This window comes from Coptis chinensis, chromosome 6 (assembly GCF_015680905.1).
Source record: "Coptis chinensis isolate HL-2020 chromosome 6, ASM1568090v1, whole genome shotgun sequence".
Classification (NCBI taxonomy): Eukaryota; Viridiplantae; Streptophyta; class Magnoliopsida; order Ranunculales; family Ranunculaceae; genus Coptis; species Coptis chinensis.
Genome location: NC_141461.1, coordinates 4638335 through 4657746, shown reverse-complemented (window position 1 = coordinate 4657746; position 19412 = coordinate 4638335). Strand labels below are relative to the sequence as shown.

At 36.7% G+C, this 19412-nt stretch overlaps 1 protein-coding gene and 1 long non-coding RNA gene across 2 annotated transcripts; both read left to right on the top strand.

The window, feature by feature from the left end:
• The first annotated feature begins 6261 nt into the window (after positions 1 to 6261).
• LOC147490938 (uncharacterized) lies at positions 6262 to 7492 on the top strand. The gene is made up of 4 exons (XM_086567145.1): positions 6262 to 6512; positions 7072 to 7153; positions 7298 to 7391; positions 7446 to 7492. The coding sequence occupies exons 1-4, from the start codon at positions 6262 to 6264 to the stop codon at positions 7490 to 7492; spliced, it is 474 nt and encodes a 157-aa protein (XP_086423271.1).
• An 8554-nt stretch (positions 7493 to 16046) lies between these two features.
• LOC147490937 (uncharacterized) lies at positions 16047 to 17188 on the top strand. Its single transcript, XR_015199652.1, has 3 exons — positions 16047 to 16408; positions 16707 to 16796; positions 16878 to 17188. It is a non-coding gene; the product is annotated as an uncharacterized LOC147490937 (long non-coding RNA).
• The last annotated feature ends 2224 nt before the right edge of the window (positions 17189 to 19412 follow it).

Here is a 19412-nt window from a genome sequence, read left to right as displayed (position 1 = left end):
TCAATGGTGTCTGGAATCGTAACTATATGAAAGAACACAAAGTGTTGCAAAAAGACGATAGTAATAACTTGGAAAACTACAAGAGGGAAGTGATCAGGCAAATTCAGCACACTGGCTCTCTGAAAGCAGCTATGTACACCACAACCACTGAAGTGGAAATAATGTAGTGGAGACCATCATCCCATCAAATAGGCTCAGAAGGTCACCAATAGAGAATGACTGCAAATGGGACTTGCCCGATCAAGATACCATTAAAATCAATGTTTAGCCAGCTTAACTTAGTAGTCTTGGAGCTTCACTTGGACTCCAAGTCATATGAATATCATCAAGCTGGGAACTCATTTTAATTGTATTAATGCACAGCATAAGCTAAGCCGTGACATATTACCTTTCCATTATTATCTCTAACTTATAATTCACACAAGGCGTGACATCATGCTGTAACGGACATTATTATTATTACAATAAAGTGTTCTCTTGAAACTGAACTTCTTTGCGATTCGCCCATGCTTTCACCAGGTACGACCCCTTCAACTACTTAATCACTTTTTTGTTTTCCAATTTACCTCCATTTCAAAATCTAACTTGAACCCTTCCTTTCATTGCATCAGGTGTTGGATGCTTATCATTACCTCCTTCTCTATTACGTTCCTGCGGAATCAAACCTTAATGCAAACTCAATGAAATCAAGGTTAGTAATCCAAATCTGGTTCCAATTAATATTGTACTTTAAACTGTTAGTTTGAGATGTTGTCTCATAATTTAGCTTTTCCTGAAGCTTATCATCACATTGTATCTGCGCCCCCATTAAAATTTCTTTAAAAAAAAGGGGAGTAAGGCAGTAGAATAGATGCTGCGATTGACGCTTTCGAGTTCTGGGAGGAACTCACAATGATACCCCATATCACAGTTACACCATATCACAGTGTAGGAGCTAATTGAATATTATATCGCATATCGACATCAAAAAGATTAAGGAAATCAAAGGGGTATCTATGGATAAATAATTAACTAGACTTATATGTATATGTCATTTATGGACTCCGTTAAAGAAACTCATAGGGATGAGGTAGGTCATAGGAACTCCAAAGAACTCCAAATCATAGGAATATCATCACACTGGGAACTGATTTTAATGATAACATATTTTGTCTTTCATTACATCAGGTGTTGGCTGCTAATTATTACGTCCTTCTCTATTACGTTCCAGCGGAATCATACCTTAATCCAAGCTGAGTAAAATCAAGGTTAGTTCATTGCTATCGTCATAATGGATTATAGTCTTTTAAAGCATTCGGTAATCCAATGCTGGTTCCCATTATTACTATACTTTAAACTTTTAGTTTACGATGTTGTCTCATAATTTTGCTTTCGGTGGAGCTTATCATCAAATTGAATATACGCCAGATTATTATTCTTACGGTCCTTATTTACCTAATACCCCAATCTTATCAAACTGTTTATAGAAACCATGGACACCCAAGCATCATCATACATACATAATGAAACTGTACAAGAGTACATTAAGAACCAACGAGCAGCCCAACTTGAGGTTAGATCTCCTTTAAAACCAATTTTTCATGTACTGGCTTTCCTACTTATTCCCACGTTATTGGTTTTCTAATCTATACTCAAACTTTAAACTTGAATGAATATGTCTAAGGCCCTACGGATACCTTTTTCTGGCCCTGTTCCAGTACACCAACAGCGTGCACTATCCCACACAATGGAATCCGATGTAACTATGGGAGACTCATCAACACAACACCGGTTATCTCATGAGGCTACAGTCCGCAGTGAATCAAATAGCCAGTCAACTATCAGTCTAGCAGCTCCCTCTATGTCCACACGGAACATGCATTCACTCCTTCAGTTAGGACCCTCTCGGCGTTCAATAGCTCAACGTGCACGTCGTCAACGGGAGGAAGCACTAAGAGTTTCAGCCACCCAAAGGGATCGCATATATCCTCCTTCCCTAACTCACGGCCTCACAGTCGAAACAGCAATACATTTTATCGATGCAACAAATTTCACTAAAACCACCGAGCGAGCAGATAAAGGAAAGCATATTGTAATTGCTGAGACTCTTTCACCCCAGCCGTACATCAACTCAGACGCTGCTGGACCGTCATATGGTGGATGTTCTTCTGGCGCAACTCAGCATGAGCACTTCCCTCTATCAACACGTAACTTCACCCCCGGTTTTCATCTTGGGTCATTTTCCTTAACGAGCAACATGTAAGTAGCATGTCCCTACTTAAATATTTCCGTTATGAACAATTATAATTTACTATACTAATTGTTTTTTCCCTACCGAAATTAGCTCCACAAACAATTTGCCTCCAAACAGTACTGAGCCGGATGTTCCCACTCAGGGCGCTATTAGGCCCGAGGAAAATTCTAAAGAAGCATCCGAATATTCTGACGAAGAATACTATGACATTGACGAACTTGAAAATCCAGCCGAAACAATGCCTTCTATCCCGGTCGATCGTCATTACCTTGGGGAACTAGATGTTCAATGTCAGTCCTTGCTTCGCTTTACATTGAGCCGCCAGAGCAACTCTCCGCCAACTAAAAAAACTTTATTCGGATCATGCCGCCTCCAAGGAAAAATAAAACTGCCCTCACTTGATCCATCGCCCCTTCCGCTTTGAATCACTCTTCAAGGTAACGATTGCCTTGCACGTGATTTTCGGAAGAACATTCGGGATATAATGCTTGCAATGCATTCACCAGCCTTTGGTGTTAAAGCAAATGACCGAATCTTGAAAGGACGGGACCAAAGTCGCTCACTATACATGGAGAGCTCGCCATAAGATTGATCACTTTTACCCGATGAACATGTCGGGCCAAAATACACCCGCTTATACATTTATGATGTCGGGCGCCGCTTTGGATTATCGACAACAACGCAATAAGCATTTACTCAAGGAGGTGCTAAGTATTGTACAAGGTGTTTTGGTACAGGGCAAATCGTGGTCAAAGTTTTTCAAAATGCACATGAGGTCTTAAGTTCAAGTGCATCGGGCGGACAACAATATACCAGCCTTCATACAATACACTCCAGAACGGATCGCCCGATATAATCTCCCGCAACTTCAAATCGCTGTGGTATTACCCGTGATGAGACAAAGTATGATATGTTACGAGACATCGTTATTCACTACAAAGAAGGTGGACTAGAGAGGATAAGTGAATGTCATCCCCGCTTATACACCTCTTCATTACGTACTTCTTTTCCCTAGAGGAGACCTTGGTTGGGCACCGGATTTGGCGCACAATGGGATGTCAAGAACAATTGCCCAAGTGATGCCGGACTAACGCAAGTACGATTATTCATACCGCTTATTTGACCGGTCCAACCTAATACTCTTCCATACTCGGGGAGGCTCCCTCTACCAACAATGGATAGTTGATGCTTGGGCTGCAATCGTAACAGAATCGCCTCGCTTATATTCGCCACTAATCAAGACAACATTCGCGCGTAAGTGTACAACGGTTTGACGGACATTGCAGCAGACGGCCTCCCCTCTTGATCAAGTTGGCCAGGCCAAGCATTCTCCCATCATCTCACACGGGTAGCCCAAGACATATGTATGAGATCTACCAAGACTCAATGGCCATTACGATACAACAAACACCCGATGTATTCCTAACAAAGAATAAAGAAATCCAAATTGGCCGAAATCATACAAGCTCTCAAACCACACCAAACCGCGTCGACAGGACTGAGGTGGTTGCCCGTATTCGAAATGAAAAGGAAAGCAATAATGGAAGAGATAAAAATAACGGGCGTGTTTGGCTAACAAGTTGCATCCGTCTACACTATCGAAGTTCCAAAACGAGGATCGCCACACATGCACGCACTCATCTTCCTCAAGCAACCCGATAAGATCCGTAATGCCAATCAAGTCAATAAGATTGTTTCGCGGAGTTCCCAAACCCTATCTTGAACCTAATCTTTTTGAGACAGTGAAGAGGTGTATGGTACACGGCCCATGTGGACCTAAAATCCAAAGGCCCCCGCATGGAGAATGGTCGTTGTACAAAACATTACCCCCGCCTTTTTTACGGATGAAACTACAATGGATCAAGTTGATATCCAGTTCAGGGCGACCTTAATACCGAACGAATATGAGGTGCTGACCGCAAAGTTGATAACCGAGATGTCGCCCCTACAACCCCCACTTATCGAGTGCTTCAATTGCCATATAAATGTTGAAGTTTGTGCATCGGTTCGTGCGCTTAAATACATTCACAAATACATTTACAAAGGGCATGATAGGGCTACTATGGTTATTGTTGGTACCGATGATGAGATCAAACAAGTACATTGATGCATCGCTATGTTGGGCCACCCGAAGCCGCATGGCGTCTTCTCGAAGTTCCCTCGCACAAAGAGTTACCACACGCTGAAAGGTCAGGTTCATTTGGAAGGGATGCATCGAAGTTGTTTACAATGCAAAGGAGTCAAGGGCTACAGTTCTCGCAAGAGCTATAAATCAGAGATCAACTCTAACGGCTTTCTTCATATGTTGTGCCGAAAATCCCGATGCCCGTAGATATACTTACCAGGAGTTCCCACAGTATTATGTCTGGAAAAGAGATAAAAAGATTTGGAAACTAAGGGACCACGGTTATGCTATTGGGAGAATGTACTTTACAAATCCAAATGCCGGAGAACGCTTCTACCTTCGCTTGCTACTAACTGCTGTTAGAGGACCAACATCATTTGAAGATCTTCGTACAGTTGACGGCTTTGAGCATGACACGTTCAAAGCAGCATGCGTTGCACGTGGACTTCTCGAATCCGACGACGAGTGGAGAGAATGTCTACAAGAGGCGTCGGTGATGAAGACCGGATACCAACTCCGCAGATTATTCAACAGAATCCTTTTGGAATGTTCCCCAACCAAATTCCGCAACACTATGGGATGAATTTTCTACGATATTTGTGACGATTTGGCTCACATGATACGCTCCAAGTTTAACAACCATAGTCCAACTACAGAGGAAATAGCCGATTATGGTTTGTTCCTAATTAACAAGTTGCTTTTCGGGCGTAAGACTTTATCTAATTTCCCGGACATGCCACAACCAAAAAAGATTGGGACCAAATTCGGTGGGAATGCAATTTATTTGGGAGCAGAGGGAATTGCAAGACGGGCGGTCTTGAACAAGAGGCAAATGCAAATTTGGAACGCTGAATCTTTGAACAACTTCATGCCCACACCGAGATAACAGATTCAAGTGCAAAACAATATGGGAAAGACTTTCTTCCTAAATGGTGCAAAGAGGGGCAGGAAAACGCTCGCCTACAACACAATTGCTGCTACTTGCCGCAGATCAAGGCCATATTGTCATCAATGTTGCATCGTCGGGGATAGCATCGCTCTTCTTTGTCAGGTGGCGGGACCGCCACTCTACTTTTTGCCTCCCATCGATATTATGGACAACACCTTCTCGCGGGTTTTCCAAAAACTCCATACATCTTTGAACTGTTCAAGGAAGTTAGCTTAATTATTTGGGATGAAGTCCCCATGCAAAGACAACTTAATCGAAGCCGTTGAAAAGAACACCGAGGGATATCCGAGAAAATTCAAAGCCTTTGGAGGAATTACTATGGTTCTAGGCGGAGATTTCAGTAAAACGCTGCCTATTGTACCAAAAGGCAGCAGAGAGCAATTCGGGGAGCATCGCTGAGAAGATCCCAAATTATGGACACACGCAAGTCTTGCACTTGGTACATAACATGAGATTGAGATGTCGAGCCTAATAATGCCAAAACAGCAGATTACTTGATCAAGGTACTTTACAAATCAAAAACATCATAAAAATTAAAGATTAAAAAGGCATGTTAATCGACTCAAACTTCTCTTAATTTTTTTAGATTGGCACAAATCCATTAGATATTGTTGAGTTGCCAATAGGGATAATGAAACTGCGGTCGACATATTGGGGATCTTATTTCGGCCGGTTTATCCCGATTTGAATGTGATTGGGACGGCAACACCAATTTACTTGACTGAAAGAACCATCCTAGTCGCTTTCGAAATGACGATGTCGGGCCGTTTAACCGAAATGCCCCTGAATTTGTTCCCCGGGCAAGAGATTTCTTACTTAGCGGCAGATAAAGTTGTCGATGATATTACAAGCCCTCAAAACAACGGATCCACATACCCAAGCGAGTTTTTAAATTCCCTAGATCCCTCAAGCTTGCCACCGTTTAATCTCCAACTGAAAATAGGCTGCCCTATAATGTTGCTTAGGAATATTGCCCCAAGAGATGGGCTTTGCAATGGAACCCGTCTGATTGTATTACGCTGCGAAAGTAGAGTACTGGAAGCAATGATCATAACTGGAGCCAAGGCTGGAAATAGTGTTTTTATTCCAAGGATATCCCTAACGCCATCAACAACTGAAATGCCATTTCAAATGTCGAGACGGCAATTTCCCGTTAGACTGGCCTTTGCAATGACAATCAACAAGTCTCAAGGACAATCAGTCAAGTATGTCGGCATCAACTTAGAGACCCCAGCATTCAGTCATGGCCAGCTCTATGTCGCGACTCTCTAGGTGCACGCCTTCAAAAAAAGAATTATCGGTCCTACTACCAACCGATTCATCCAATTGCACCACCAACATTGTATACCCTGAAGTGCTTCTATAGCATCGTTAAAGGTAAGCCGGCTTATGTCTATGCATTTCTTACATTGCCTCTTATTAGGTATACATAACAAATCCCTCCTCTTGATTGTACTGTAAATCTTCGATATTTAGTCGTGGGTTTATAAGAGCACTTAGCCATTATCAGCACCTTAATAATGGCACTACTACTTTATTAAAACAAATGTCTATAATCGATGACTGTATTGTGGCACATGCATCACTCATGGGCAAGTGCGTTAGATCAACTTTTAAACATGATCTTAGTATTATGGGTATTAAGCTGCATGCATTTATTTGCCGTCCTTCTGTTTTTCGTCTTATTCACTAAGCACTACTCTTTGAATATGGACTGTAACTTACTATGAACCCCCACTGAAAATTTTCTTATTGATTCTACAGGTTCCAAATCACTCAAATGTCCAATTTCAGCAGCAACATTTTACCTATTGAAAAGCTGCAGTATGGTACCTGCAGATCTCAGGTGAGATAACAATACAGTATTTATCTGAACCATATATAGTAAAAGTAATAGTTTGACATGATATATTAGGAATAGCTTATACTTACATGATTTTCACACATTACATGCATTGAGTTACCCATCCTCTGTACTATGCTTTGCCAGTGTATGCTTGATGCTGGATGCTTTGCAACAATGCTCAGATGCAAATTTTTAGTCGACCCTCTTATGGATCTCACCCTTGCAGATCTTGGGGCCTGTTACTAGAGTTTGTAGATTGGTCAAATGCTAAATGTTATCTCTAAATTGTTAGGTCATGCTGAGGCAAAGTACTACCTGTATGCAAAGGTTCAAGAATGATCTGATCTCTTTATTCAAACTGTCACGTATCATTCCATATATTTTCCCTACATATGCAGTTAGGTGTTGCTTGAACAATAGGGCTGGGTATTTTGCTTCAATTCTCGATTTATCGGATTTCCCTACCATGTAACTATAGCCACTTGGCTTACTTTTCCGACCTTGCTTCTTTCACACCCACTTAAGTTTCAATGAGAGGATAGATCTTTATCACTAATTTCAAACTATAACAAAGTCTATATTGAAAGTACACTGTGAATGTTAGAATGTTTATGCATATTTGAAGAGACATTAGTCTTAGAGTAGTGCCTATATGTAGATATGTGGATTGCAAATTTTACTTAGTTCGTTGTTTTGATTATATAGTTGCAGCAGGAGTTAAATAATTATCGGGATTTTTTATTGAACATTTATTGAAAATAGAATCCTAAACCACACCAAATATCATGCATTAATATTCTACCTACACGTTTACTTACTATGGGGAACTTTATTTCTTCCATGATCTCTTGCATGTTATGTTCATTTGCATTTTACTTTCCTATATTTCTTTCTTCATTTTCTCACAATAAATCACCACTGACTGTGAAAATCATTTGAATGCTATTTGATAAATGGTGTCACAGTTCTTTTGGTGTTTCTATACTATCAAAATCGAACTTTGCTTTTTTCTTCTAGGTAAAATAAGCTTACTTTCTGGCGATGTTAGTTCATGATTTCTAAAAATCTAAAAGCATTGTTTTACTCCCTCATGTTGAATGATTTCTTTAACCCCTTTTTTCATTTATAGCTTTCTTTTTTCCATTTCTTTGTAACCAGGATCCTAATTCTCAAGTGGTGCAGGCCAGTTTCGGTTGGCTCAATATAGGTAGCAGCTGAAGCAACCAATTCTACTCATATGCTACCATACAATTTCAACCTCAGATTTGCTAATTACAACGTGCACGACCAGCAGCAAAACATGACATTCTATTTGCTTGCATCCTATTAATGTGATTTACTTTGAAAGGAAGTCTATGCAGTTCATTGTTTTGCTGCTTCTATGCTATGCGCCTGATGCGTGGTTTAAACAATACTATTTCAAATCAGAATTTTTTACCCCTTTCAAGATGTTATCTGATTTGACCATCCTGGTCATATAATAAAAAATTAGGTAACAAAATCCAAATAGCATGTCTTCATTTCGTCATATAATTAAAAGTAAGGTAACAGGATCCACTAACAAATATATTAGGATCTGCTTCGTGTACAAGTAGTCCATTCAATATTTGAGCATAATAACTTACTATATACATTTTATTACTTTTCCCATGGATTGTAGAATTACAATCGACAAATATGGACATACAAAATTCACTCCCTTAAAGAAAGAATCTAAAGAAAAAATATTGACCCAACAAATACTTCAAATCTTGGTAACTTACTATATACTATACTTTTCTTTACATTGACAAACTTGGTACTTGATACAATTGGGGACAGCAAATAATTTCATTATTAATATATAGAAACTATACATATACGTAGGCTTGGTATTTATAGCATTAAACAATCACATTACCAAGCACCTCCTTTATAAAGACTTAGTGATTAGTCTGTAAAATGTTATTCACAATCAACTCCTTCCACTCAAAGGTTTGTTATTTATTTACAACGAATATACTTAATACTTAGTTATATTATGCATTCTTACCTCTAATTGACATATAATGCTGTGTTTTTAGCATGGATAATCTTTGCAAAGTACCCGGTGAATCCAGCGAAAAAATTCTTGCTACACGCTGTTAACACCTCCCAAGGGCCCTCAAGCGTGGCCATGCAGCCATAACAATGTACGACTACAATAACAAAGCACATCTAAAGCTCACTGTCAAGATTAGAAATAACGATGAAACTAGAGTCTCGACAGAACCAGCATGTTTGTGTGGTTTTCCTAACAGCTCACAATGCATGGAGAGTATTGATTAACAAACCTTTGAAATTTAACAGCTTACAAATAGCTTAATAAAGGATTAAACGAATTCTTATTATTCACCGTTAGATGGGTTAATGTATGTTGATTGCCATTTTTATGTATTGACCATTATCCAATCAAACAAAAAAACAAAAAAAAATTAAATTAAAAAAAATAAACAAATGCCTAATGGGCTTCGATGTGGGCTTAACGCATTGCCCTTTTTCCTCTCCTTAAACACCATTTCCGACCCGTTACTTAATAAAAATCTAAATCAAAATAATAGATCGCTAAATTAACTCCATTTTCCATGCCTGCCTCTTCGTCCAAATTTTCTGCCCAATAAATTCATTAAGATAAAAGTAGTCGGTTAAGAAGTGATGGATCAAGTAACGTTCCCGCTTTGTTCTCTCACCTATACCAGTATAAAACCCGCGAGTCTGCAAGCTTTCTCCTCAACACTTTGAACAAAGCTACTTGGTGTAGACATCCTCCAGATAACTGACTGTTTGGCACCATTTTTGTTACAACCTCCTAAATTTCAAGACGACCTCAAGTTTTTTTAAGAGGTGAGCCATGGTTATTTCACTATTCTCTCCCTTTACTAAACTTTTAGACTTTTTCCTTTATTTCCCTTCCCTTATTATTGTTCTTATGCTTGTGTAATAGAAAAACTTAATTGGTTTATTATATAAATTATGGAAATTCATGTACTGGTTTCCAATTTAAAGAAATAAAAAACAACCTAACAACCGGACCTTTTTGGCTACAGTCGTGTGTTTTCAAATTATTACTCTCTCCCTCTCTCTCAGTGCTGTGTTTTTAGATTGTATTAAACACTAAAAAAGAGATTCACAAAGCAGTCACCACGAATCCACAAGCTTTAAATTATGCTAACATTTCTATACTAAATTATTGTCTTCATTTCTATGCTAAAAATCCTTCCACATCCATTCTGATTATTTATTTGGTCCTATTCAATTATCCTGCTATTTAGTTTCTAAATCCCACAAAGGTTTAAACCAAATCTTTGATTTGGTACATCCCTATCATCTGCATACTGCTTCAGTGTCATTGACAAGAAATTGATTAGGATTGCGTTACTTGACCCTATCTATGCGCCGGCAACTGTCTTTCTGCGTACTGTTTTTTGTTTTGCTATGTTCTTTCTTTTTTTTTAGTTCTTTTTTCTTTCTTTTCTCTTTTTTTTACATCATACTATCTTCAATGCATTTAAGTTAATCACCCAGGCATCATTTTATCATCCCACACATCGGTTTATGCTTTCAACTTATAATGGTACTGCAATATAAAATTCATATTAGAACCCTACAATAGCCAAGCTGCACTACACGCTTGCTGCAATTGTATTGGGTTGTCTATGCGCAAAATTGGTACAAAACAGTTTCAACCTTAACCTTTTTCTATGTCTTCTTCAATTATACAATAACAACTTTAATTCATTCTCCTAATGGTTATGAACATGCATATTGTTTATCTTGCTTGGTTGCCCATTGGTAGTATTTTTCAATTCCATAGCACAACTAACAATTTTGCCTAATATGTAGGTCATGGAATCGGGTATGTCAATTTACACCATTTCTTTCAAAACCTTACTCCACCACATGCTCAAGCATTTCAACATGCGCAAAAGTTCCTACGGATGCACCCTACACGAAAATTTATATGAGGCATGGGTAGAAGTTGAGATCTCCAGAATAAAAAAGCAGAAGATATTCTTAGGAATACGTTCACATGACAAAAACACTTCGGAACAGGATGCTGCAAAGAAAGCAATTGCTTTTTTACAAGAAGCCCACAGCTGCGAAATAGAAGACTTCAACTATAAGGACAAAAAAAAATACTCTGTGCGCTACCGACGAATAGAATTCGCTTTTGACAAACTACTTGAAGAACATCAAGCTATGCAGGCAAGTTATCGTTGATTGAAGAAAATATAGTTAAAAAGAGCGCCTCATAATGGAGAAGAATGAGCCTCAAAAAGTGAAGAGGAATATGATAGTCAATATGACCCTTCTGAAGATGAGGATGTCAACCACAGTTCTTGACATTTTCTAACCCCTCTTCAGAACAAATGGTTCAATTTATCCATTTGTTATGCTTTCAATTACAACTTTTTAATAAATATGAAGACAATCATCAAGATACCGAAGAAAGCTAAGGTAACGTATTATGAATTACGATTTACTCCAGCATTATATAATTGTTTGGGTTCAGGATTTTTAGCTTGCTTAGTAGAGGGCAGTTCAAACATTATCATAACTCCTGTGCCCACTATTTGATCATCTATTTTAAGTGATTTTTTATTACTCTGTTTATGTAATACACCTAAAAAAAAAAGATAAAACTCTAGGCTTACATAACAGCCGCCTTGATTGTTTACTATTCTTCTTTTTTGTCCTTTTTCAGTTCAGATAGATTTTTTTGTCTTTCTTTTGTACCACCTCAATGTGTGTGTATGTTTTTGTTACCAACTTTGGATGAAGAAATCATATTTTATGCTTTCAATTACAACTTTTTAATAAATATGAAGACAATCATCAAGATACCGAAGAAAGCTAAGGTAACGTATTATGAATTACGATTTACTCCAGCATTATATAATTGTTTGGGTTTAGGATTTTTAGCTTGCTTAGTAGAGGGCAGTTCAAACATTATCATAACTCCTGTGCCCACTACTTGATCATCTATTTTAAGTGATTTTTTATTACTCTGTTTATGTAATACACCTAAAAAAAAAGATAAAACTCTAGGCTTACATAACAGCCGCCTTGATTGTTTACTATTCTTCTTTTTTGTCCTTTTTCAGTTCAAATAGATTTTTTTGTCTTTCTTTTGTACCACCTCAATGTGTGTGTGTGTTTTTGTTACCAACTTTGGATGAAGAAATCATATTTTTTGCTTCCAGTTGAACTATCCGAAATACATTACACTGTTAAAAAAAAAATGAAAAATTTCGTGATATAATCCCTTTTTGTGTTTGTAAATCGTAAGTGACCTAAACTTGCGAGAATGTACCGCGATGCAAAAAAGATAATTGGACTCAAGGTTAATACAATGGACCTACTTTGTGGACTCTATAAATTTCAAAAAGTGCTTACACCTCCACTATATCAACAAGCTCAATACCAGTCTTTTCCAATGCTTAACATATAATGACCTCTTCATTCATATAAAGTTTGGTCAACTAGGTGCAATGAACTAATATTTGATGTGTTTTTTACAGGCCAATTTCGGATGGTTGTCATTAGGAAAGTGACAAAACTTCACGACTGGATGCACTTTGTTTATCAATACATCTTGCCTCAGATTATGTGGACATCGAGCTCATGGTATCTATCTGTTTAATTGCCACTAAAAACACATATTGTCAATGGAGTTGATTTCGATGGTCTTTGCAAATTATAGTGCTTCTACAAGCTATTTAAATCATACAAAGTAGCATATACGATTATATTGCTGCTTCCTTCTCTCTTTTTCTTTTTGTGAGTGACCTTTATTTCCCTGAATTAGCTGCACCCTAAGTCCCTTTTAAAGTATTTTGTTTAGTACAACTCAGTAACATTGTTTATTGCTTTACGAATTGTCTTTGTTTAGTACAACTCAGTACCACAATTTATTCGTCTAACATCGTTAATATATTAATTTGGTTTTGGCTACCTCCACCAATCCCACTCACGGCCAAATTAGGGTGTGTTCGGCTGTTATTTTGTAGACAGATTAAGCCTTGGCTCAAATCTCAGTTTTAAAGCTCAAAAAATGGGGAAGAAATAAAGCTGGAGAAAGGTTTACTGTCCATGTTGTGGTACCAATGTGGCCAGAACGGATACCAGAGAGTGGATATGTTAGTGCAATCTTAGACTCGCAACAAAAGACCAATGGAGATGATGTACAACAACACTGTTCAGTCTATTTAGCCAAGGGAATACAACCAAACCCAAAGGAATAATCATAGTCATTATCTCCGTTTTCGTCTCCTCAAATTTGGGCTAAGCAACACGTATCACAAAACTGTTGGAGCAATTGTAAAAGCAAGGTACTTTTATGGTTTCTCTTGGTTATTATTATTACTTTGATTAATTTTTGGCAAAATCATGTCCTTGATGCTTCTTTTTTTCAAATGAATACTCATTGTCGATTATTTTAGTTGGAGTTGGGGATGGACCTTGGGATATGATAAAGGCATTTAACGACAATATTCCTCCTCGAGCTTTTAATAATTTAAAGGTAATTGATAGCGGGCGATAATCACACCCCTTACTCTGTTTGATTGTACTCCACGTCACATAGTTTATGATCACAACCTTATATTTATCTCTTTCAGTTATGACCTACAGTTATGCCAAATATCGTGTTGAAAATTAGTCCCAAATCTTTATTAAAATATTAACAGGATCTATATATCTGCCAATTACTGACTTTAAGCCTTGATGATCTATATCTGCCAATTTCTGACTTTCAGCCTTGATGATCTCAATGCTCTCAGCAACTATTTGGGACTCAGCCCACTCCTTCAATGTCAATTTTCCCCAACTTATGCATTGTCGGCTTCATTCTGGAGCATCGAAACGTATATCATTGATGCGAGTGTTCCTCTGGTAAATTCAACTCTTCTTCATATAGTTGCTTTTATTCATTCTTTTAAGTTTTGCGTACATAATTATGTCTCTTCTAGAAGCTTGATCAAGGTCCAATAACATTCTTAAAGAACGAGGCACAATGTAGCAGTACAGATATGTTTATCTATTATTTTCGCATGAATGCTATTACTGGTACTGTTTCCTCGCTCCTAAACATTCCCAACACAGTTGTTCATTCGCCAGTAATGCTCAGACAAAGAATTCCAGTGGGAGAACTCCATCTTCTCCCTGGTATGTATTCTTCAACGACTGCTTTTGGATTTCAATTAGGGTACTAAGAATATACCATAAGTTGCTAATCACTCAAATTTACTCATTTTACTTCCTCCAACATATTGCTCACGTGTCTAGCCCTACAATGTTTTGTTTCCTTCTTATACATATTTACTTTTATTTTCACACTGTTGACTTCGATATGAAATAAAACAATAATCATTATTATCCACTTGGTGTCAATAATTCTTTCTTTTCCCCTTAAATTGTGGTACATGGTGAGTATAATTGCGCACTTCCATGTTCTTATTTAAAATTAGTTATTAGGGTGTAATAGTGTATCAACAGTTCAAGGAAAGTTAAAAGAAAGAGGGCTTTGGGCGTAGATGGCTTGCGGTTTATAATCTAATTTATTCCTGATATAGTCATATACGTTTCCTAAGAACTTTTAAAGTGGGAGTCTGGGGTTTCAGTTTTACAATGAAGAAAATTAAGTATGGTAATTAAGGAGTTTCCAAAAGAAAGCCTAACGAGATGGGCTTCACCTATGGTCATTACTAAATAGTCGAAAAACTGTTTCGGATTTTCAAGAGTATGCATAGTTCCCTTTCTGCTTTGATTTCTTTATCTGTCTCTCAGTTCTTCCTATATGTTTTTTTTCCTCCTAAATTTTAATCATCTCACTTTTTTCCGAAGTTCAGTTGTGACCCATTTCTCCCCAGGCATTTGGTTGTATCTTTATAGACCAAAATTCAGTGTTTAGAAATTTGATTACTAATCTTGGTTGAAATGTGGACATAGATTTCAAGGAAGCTACATACTATCAATGAATACATTGCACTCAGGTACTATCTCTCTCTCTCTCTATTTCACTGTACTTTTTGGTTTTTCATATGATATCTTTAGTGTGACTTTGTTCTTCTGCTATCTTATTTTCTCTATTTTTAGTAACACTCAATTTCTATATTGATAGAGATTAGGTCTTGGTTTTTGTCAAGTTAGCATTGATTTTTCAGAGATTGTCTTTTTCTACCATGTAATTTGTTTGAATTGGAGGCTTTCAACATTATTCTCGCGGCTTCAATTAATCTCAAAAACTATTCTTCCTACGTCTAAGAATTAAGGTGACCAATTATCACTCCAACCTTCTTAGATGTGTGTCCTCTTTTTTCCTTTCCTTTCGATATACCCTGACTATATCATTTTGAATACCAAAAATGGATTAATGTGTCACACATATATACTCTTCAATCTTGACTACCCGTTTTTGGTTACTTTGTGATAGAAATATTAGAAGGAGAGTAAACGACTCAAATCCGTTAATGGAGTCATTTCAGTTTTTGCCTTTTTATTCTTTGTTTTTTGTGAAAACATATGGTACTTAACTTAGGTGTTAGACTGCTACTATATATATTTTCCTTTGCTATAGAATTTGTATGCGGCCAACCTGCAAATTGTATGTACTGTGTAGATTGAACAGTTGGGAATTGGAACTTTCTTGCCGACAATTTTTATTAATCTTTGTATTGCATCCATTGGGTGGTTGGCAATCATGGACCTCATACAGCTTGCTAAAAATGCTAGAAACTGTTCGCCTTCCTTAGGTTCTGATCTGATTTTTCAAAATTTGGCTCCATAGAAAATGGTTAACGTGAACAATTTTAAATTTGCTGAATCGAGGGTTCAGTGCAAATGTAATTTTGTCGATTAGGTATGTCTCATTGAAATCCGTAAATGACTAAATTTATTAGCCAAACAACTCCATCTAAGCTATTTCATTATCTTTCTTTATTTTCCAATCTTTGAAGTGTGCAGGCTGTTGCCGCATACATACATAGTTTCGAAATTAGAAATTAGAAGTCGGAACAGTTTGATGCCCCCGAATGCATAGGGATTCCCTCCACTGTTTCATCTATGTTGTAATATTGTACCAAACGCGATGATCCTATCAATGGTTGCAAAACATGATCACTTACGATCACTATCCCTGATCTTCCCTATCGCTTTCGTTTGAGATGAGCTTCTGGCTTTGAGAGAAAGACCTCCTTGCTTTCTGAATTCCAATATGAGGGGATTTTACTGGAACTGGTATGAACTCTATTATATATAATTTTCTGTTCAACTCGATTCCTTAACTTAAAATTAGAGTTCCCTGTATAACCTATTAACCTCCATAACTGAGACAGACGGGTAGCTGGTGCACTGGGCTCCCTAATTTACTTTTTTTTTCCCAATTCGTTTGTATACTTCCTCCCATATTTTCATTCTATTTTAGTTTTTCTGATTCAATCTATTTCAATTCCTATTACTCCTTTAATATTATCATCGAATGTGTTCACACAAACAAAAAACCAACTGTTAAGGTATCCTTTTGTCAAATTTTAAGGTTGCTTTGGCCCACGGTACAACAACTCAATAAGGATCGGAATCGAGTGACACAGACATGCACAAACACTTTGTGTTGCGATTCCAATTGGTATGTTATCTGATTTTGGTTGACTTTGTTGTTGATGTTTGTTCCTCTGCAATATCTGACATGGTTTAATTTTTTACCCAGGTAAGTTTTGGAACAACAAGTCCTCCATTTGGCAAAGTGCGTCATTAGCTTTCAATGGATAATGGCGGATGGTTCTCATATAGACCTTTGGAGGGATTATAGGGGAGTTCCAGTCTCTTCACAAAAGGATGCAAGCAAATCAAAATCAAAATTTAGTTAGATTTTATTTAGTTTAGAATGGAGCCTTCCAGTAGAAATATTTCACTTACTACAAGGTGATGCCATGAACATTAACAACCTACGTAAATGCAATCAAGGTGTAAAGGATTACAGAGTTTGCACTCCAGATACGAAGGGACAATTTATAATGAGTTCCAGACGTAATGGGAAATGATATACTAGGCCAAAGGTCTGCTAGAGCAACCTTTTATGGAAATCACATTTAAAGTAATTACTACCTACTTGGATTGGGATGGCAGAAAGAAGAATCTCTTTATCATTTGTTCTGAGAATGTGACACTACAAAGGAACATGGGAATGGATTTCTAAAAAGTTTAAGGTCAACTCCGTCTTTCACAATTTAAAAGACACTATAAATATTTGAAATCGAACAATTGCATCGATTAAACACCTATGGAACACTCAATGGTGTCTGGAGTCGTAATTATATGAAAGAACACAAAGTGTTGCAAAAAGACTATAGTAATAACTTGGAAAACTACAAGAGGGAAGTGATCAGGCAAATTCAGCACACTGGCTCTCTGAAAGCACCTATGCACACCACAACCACTGAAGTGGAAATAATGTAGTGGAGACCATCATCCCATCAAATAGGCTCAGAAGGTCACCAATAGAGAATGACTACAAATGGGACTAGCCCGATCAAGATACCATTAAAATCAATGTTTAGCGAGCTTCACTTAGTAGTCTTGGAGCTTCACTTAGTAGCTTCACTAATGTAAAATCACTTAAAATCAAACCGTGCGTGCACGGCACGGTTATACTAATATATATATATATATATATATATATATATATATATATATATATATATATATATATATATATATATATATATATGGCCTATGATAGCCTATTGGATTAACATCAGGTGGCACGCTATCACCGAACAACATGTTGCTCCAAAAGGCTGGTCAGTGCCTTCTCTTATGGTTTCATAAGGCCCAACCGAGCCGTTTGATTTTTTTTTTCTTAACCAAACACACATACATCCAAACCAAGCAAGCATACATCAAAATCCACCAAAAACATACATCAAATTCAAGAAAATTGTATCGAGAACCAAATTACAATTCTAACTATACGAACATTAATTAAATCGTATTTTGAACTTAGTCACTAACATTATGTATTATTGGTATTCCTGACCTATCATTAGTGTGCTCGTCTTCTAATACTAGATCGGGAATGTTCAATACCATAAATTGTGTTTGCCTTGCTTGTAATATATATAATACAACATCCCAACTATCTGTAATTAAGTGTCGAGCTCTATGCCATCTGTGCATTAGTTTTGGAATCGGACAATCATCATCAAGTTTAACATGAACAAAATGACATCCATGTACGAAAGCGGTACCTAACACTTTCTTCACTCTCTTTAGATGTCATTCGTGTTTCTCAATGGCATGATACCATTCGAGTTTCCAGGGTTCTCGGAACCCAGTAAAAGATCTTACATGAAGAATAATTGTTTAATGACGTATTATACTCCAAAGTATCCCAATTGTTTAGTAATGGGATGTCTTAGTTGTCGATGCTTTCTTGGAACCTCCATTATCCTTTCGCATTATCTACTTATTCACTTTCTACATTTCATTTTATTTGGTAATCTTCCATTCCTCTCTCCTCTTCATTATCTCTCATTTTCTCCTCTCTCAATTCTCTAATTTGTTGTTGCACATCTTCTCTAATTTGTTGTTATACCCCATGTATTTGTTCCTAAAGTGGTTCATTTTCGTGTTCTAAAAAGTTTGGGTATTATATTTTAGTGTTTTGATTAAGTTTGATTGAGAAGGGCTAAAAGAGGTTGTAACAATTAGGGGGTGTAAGTGGATATCCAAATATTTGAATTCGTATTTGAAAAATCGAATATATATTATCTGAAAATTTTGGATATCGGATAATTTTTTTTATGTCCGAACTGGTTTCGGATACTACCATATCCGCATCTGATAATATGGCAATCCAATTTAAAAAACAAATAGTTATTATATATAATTTATTTATTTATTATTTATTGTATAAAATACTATATAAACCCATAAACTAATAATATAAAACTATAATAACAAAATAATAATAATAAATGATATATATATATATATATATATATATATATATATATATATATATATATATATATATATATATCTGATAATTTTTAAAAAGTAGCTACTTAATAAATAAATAAATTATATATAATTTATTTTTGTGGTATAGATAATAAGTACGTACGTAAAACTTCACCTACAAAATGAATTCAAACCTAATTTTTTTGTGGTTATGAAGCACTCACCATAATTATTATTTTCCCAAAATTTCAGCTCATTGAAAATTTCTAACATAGATAAA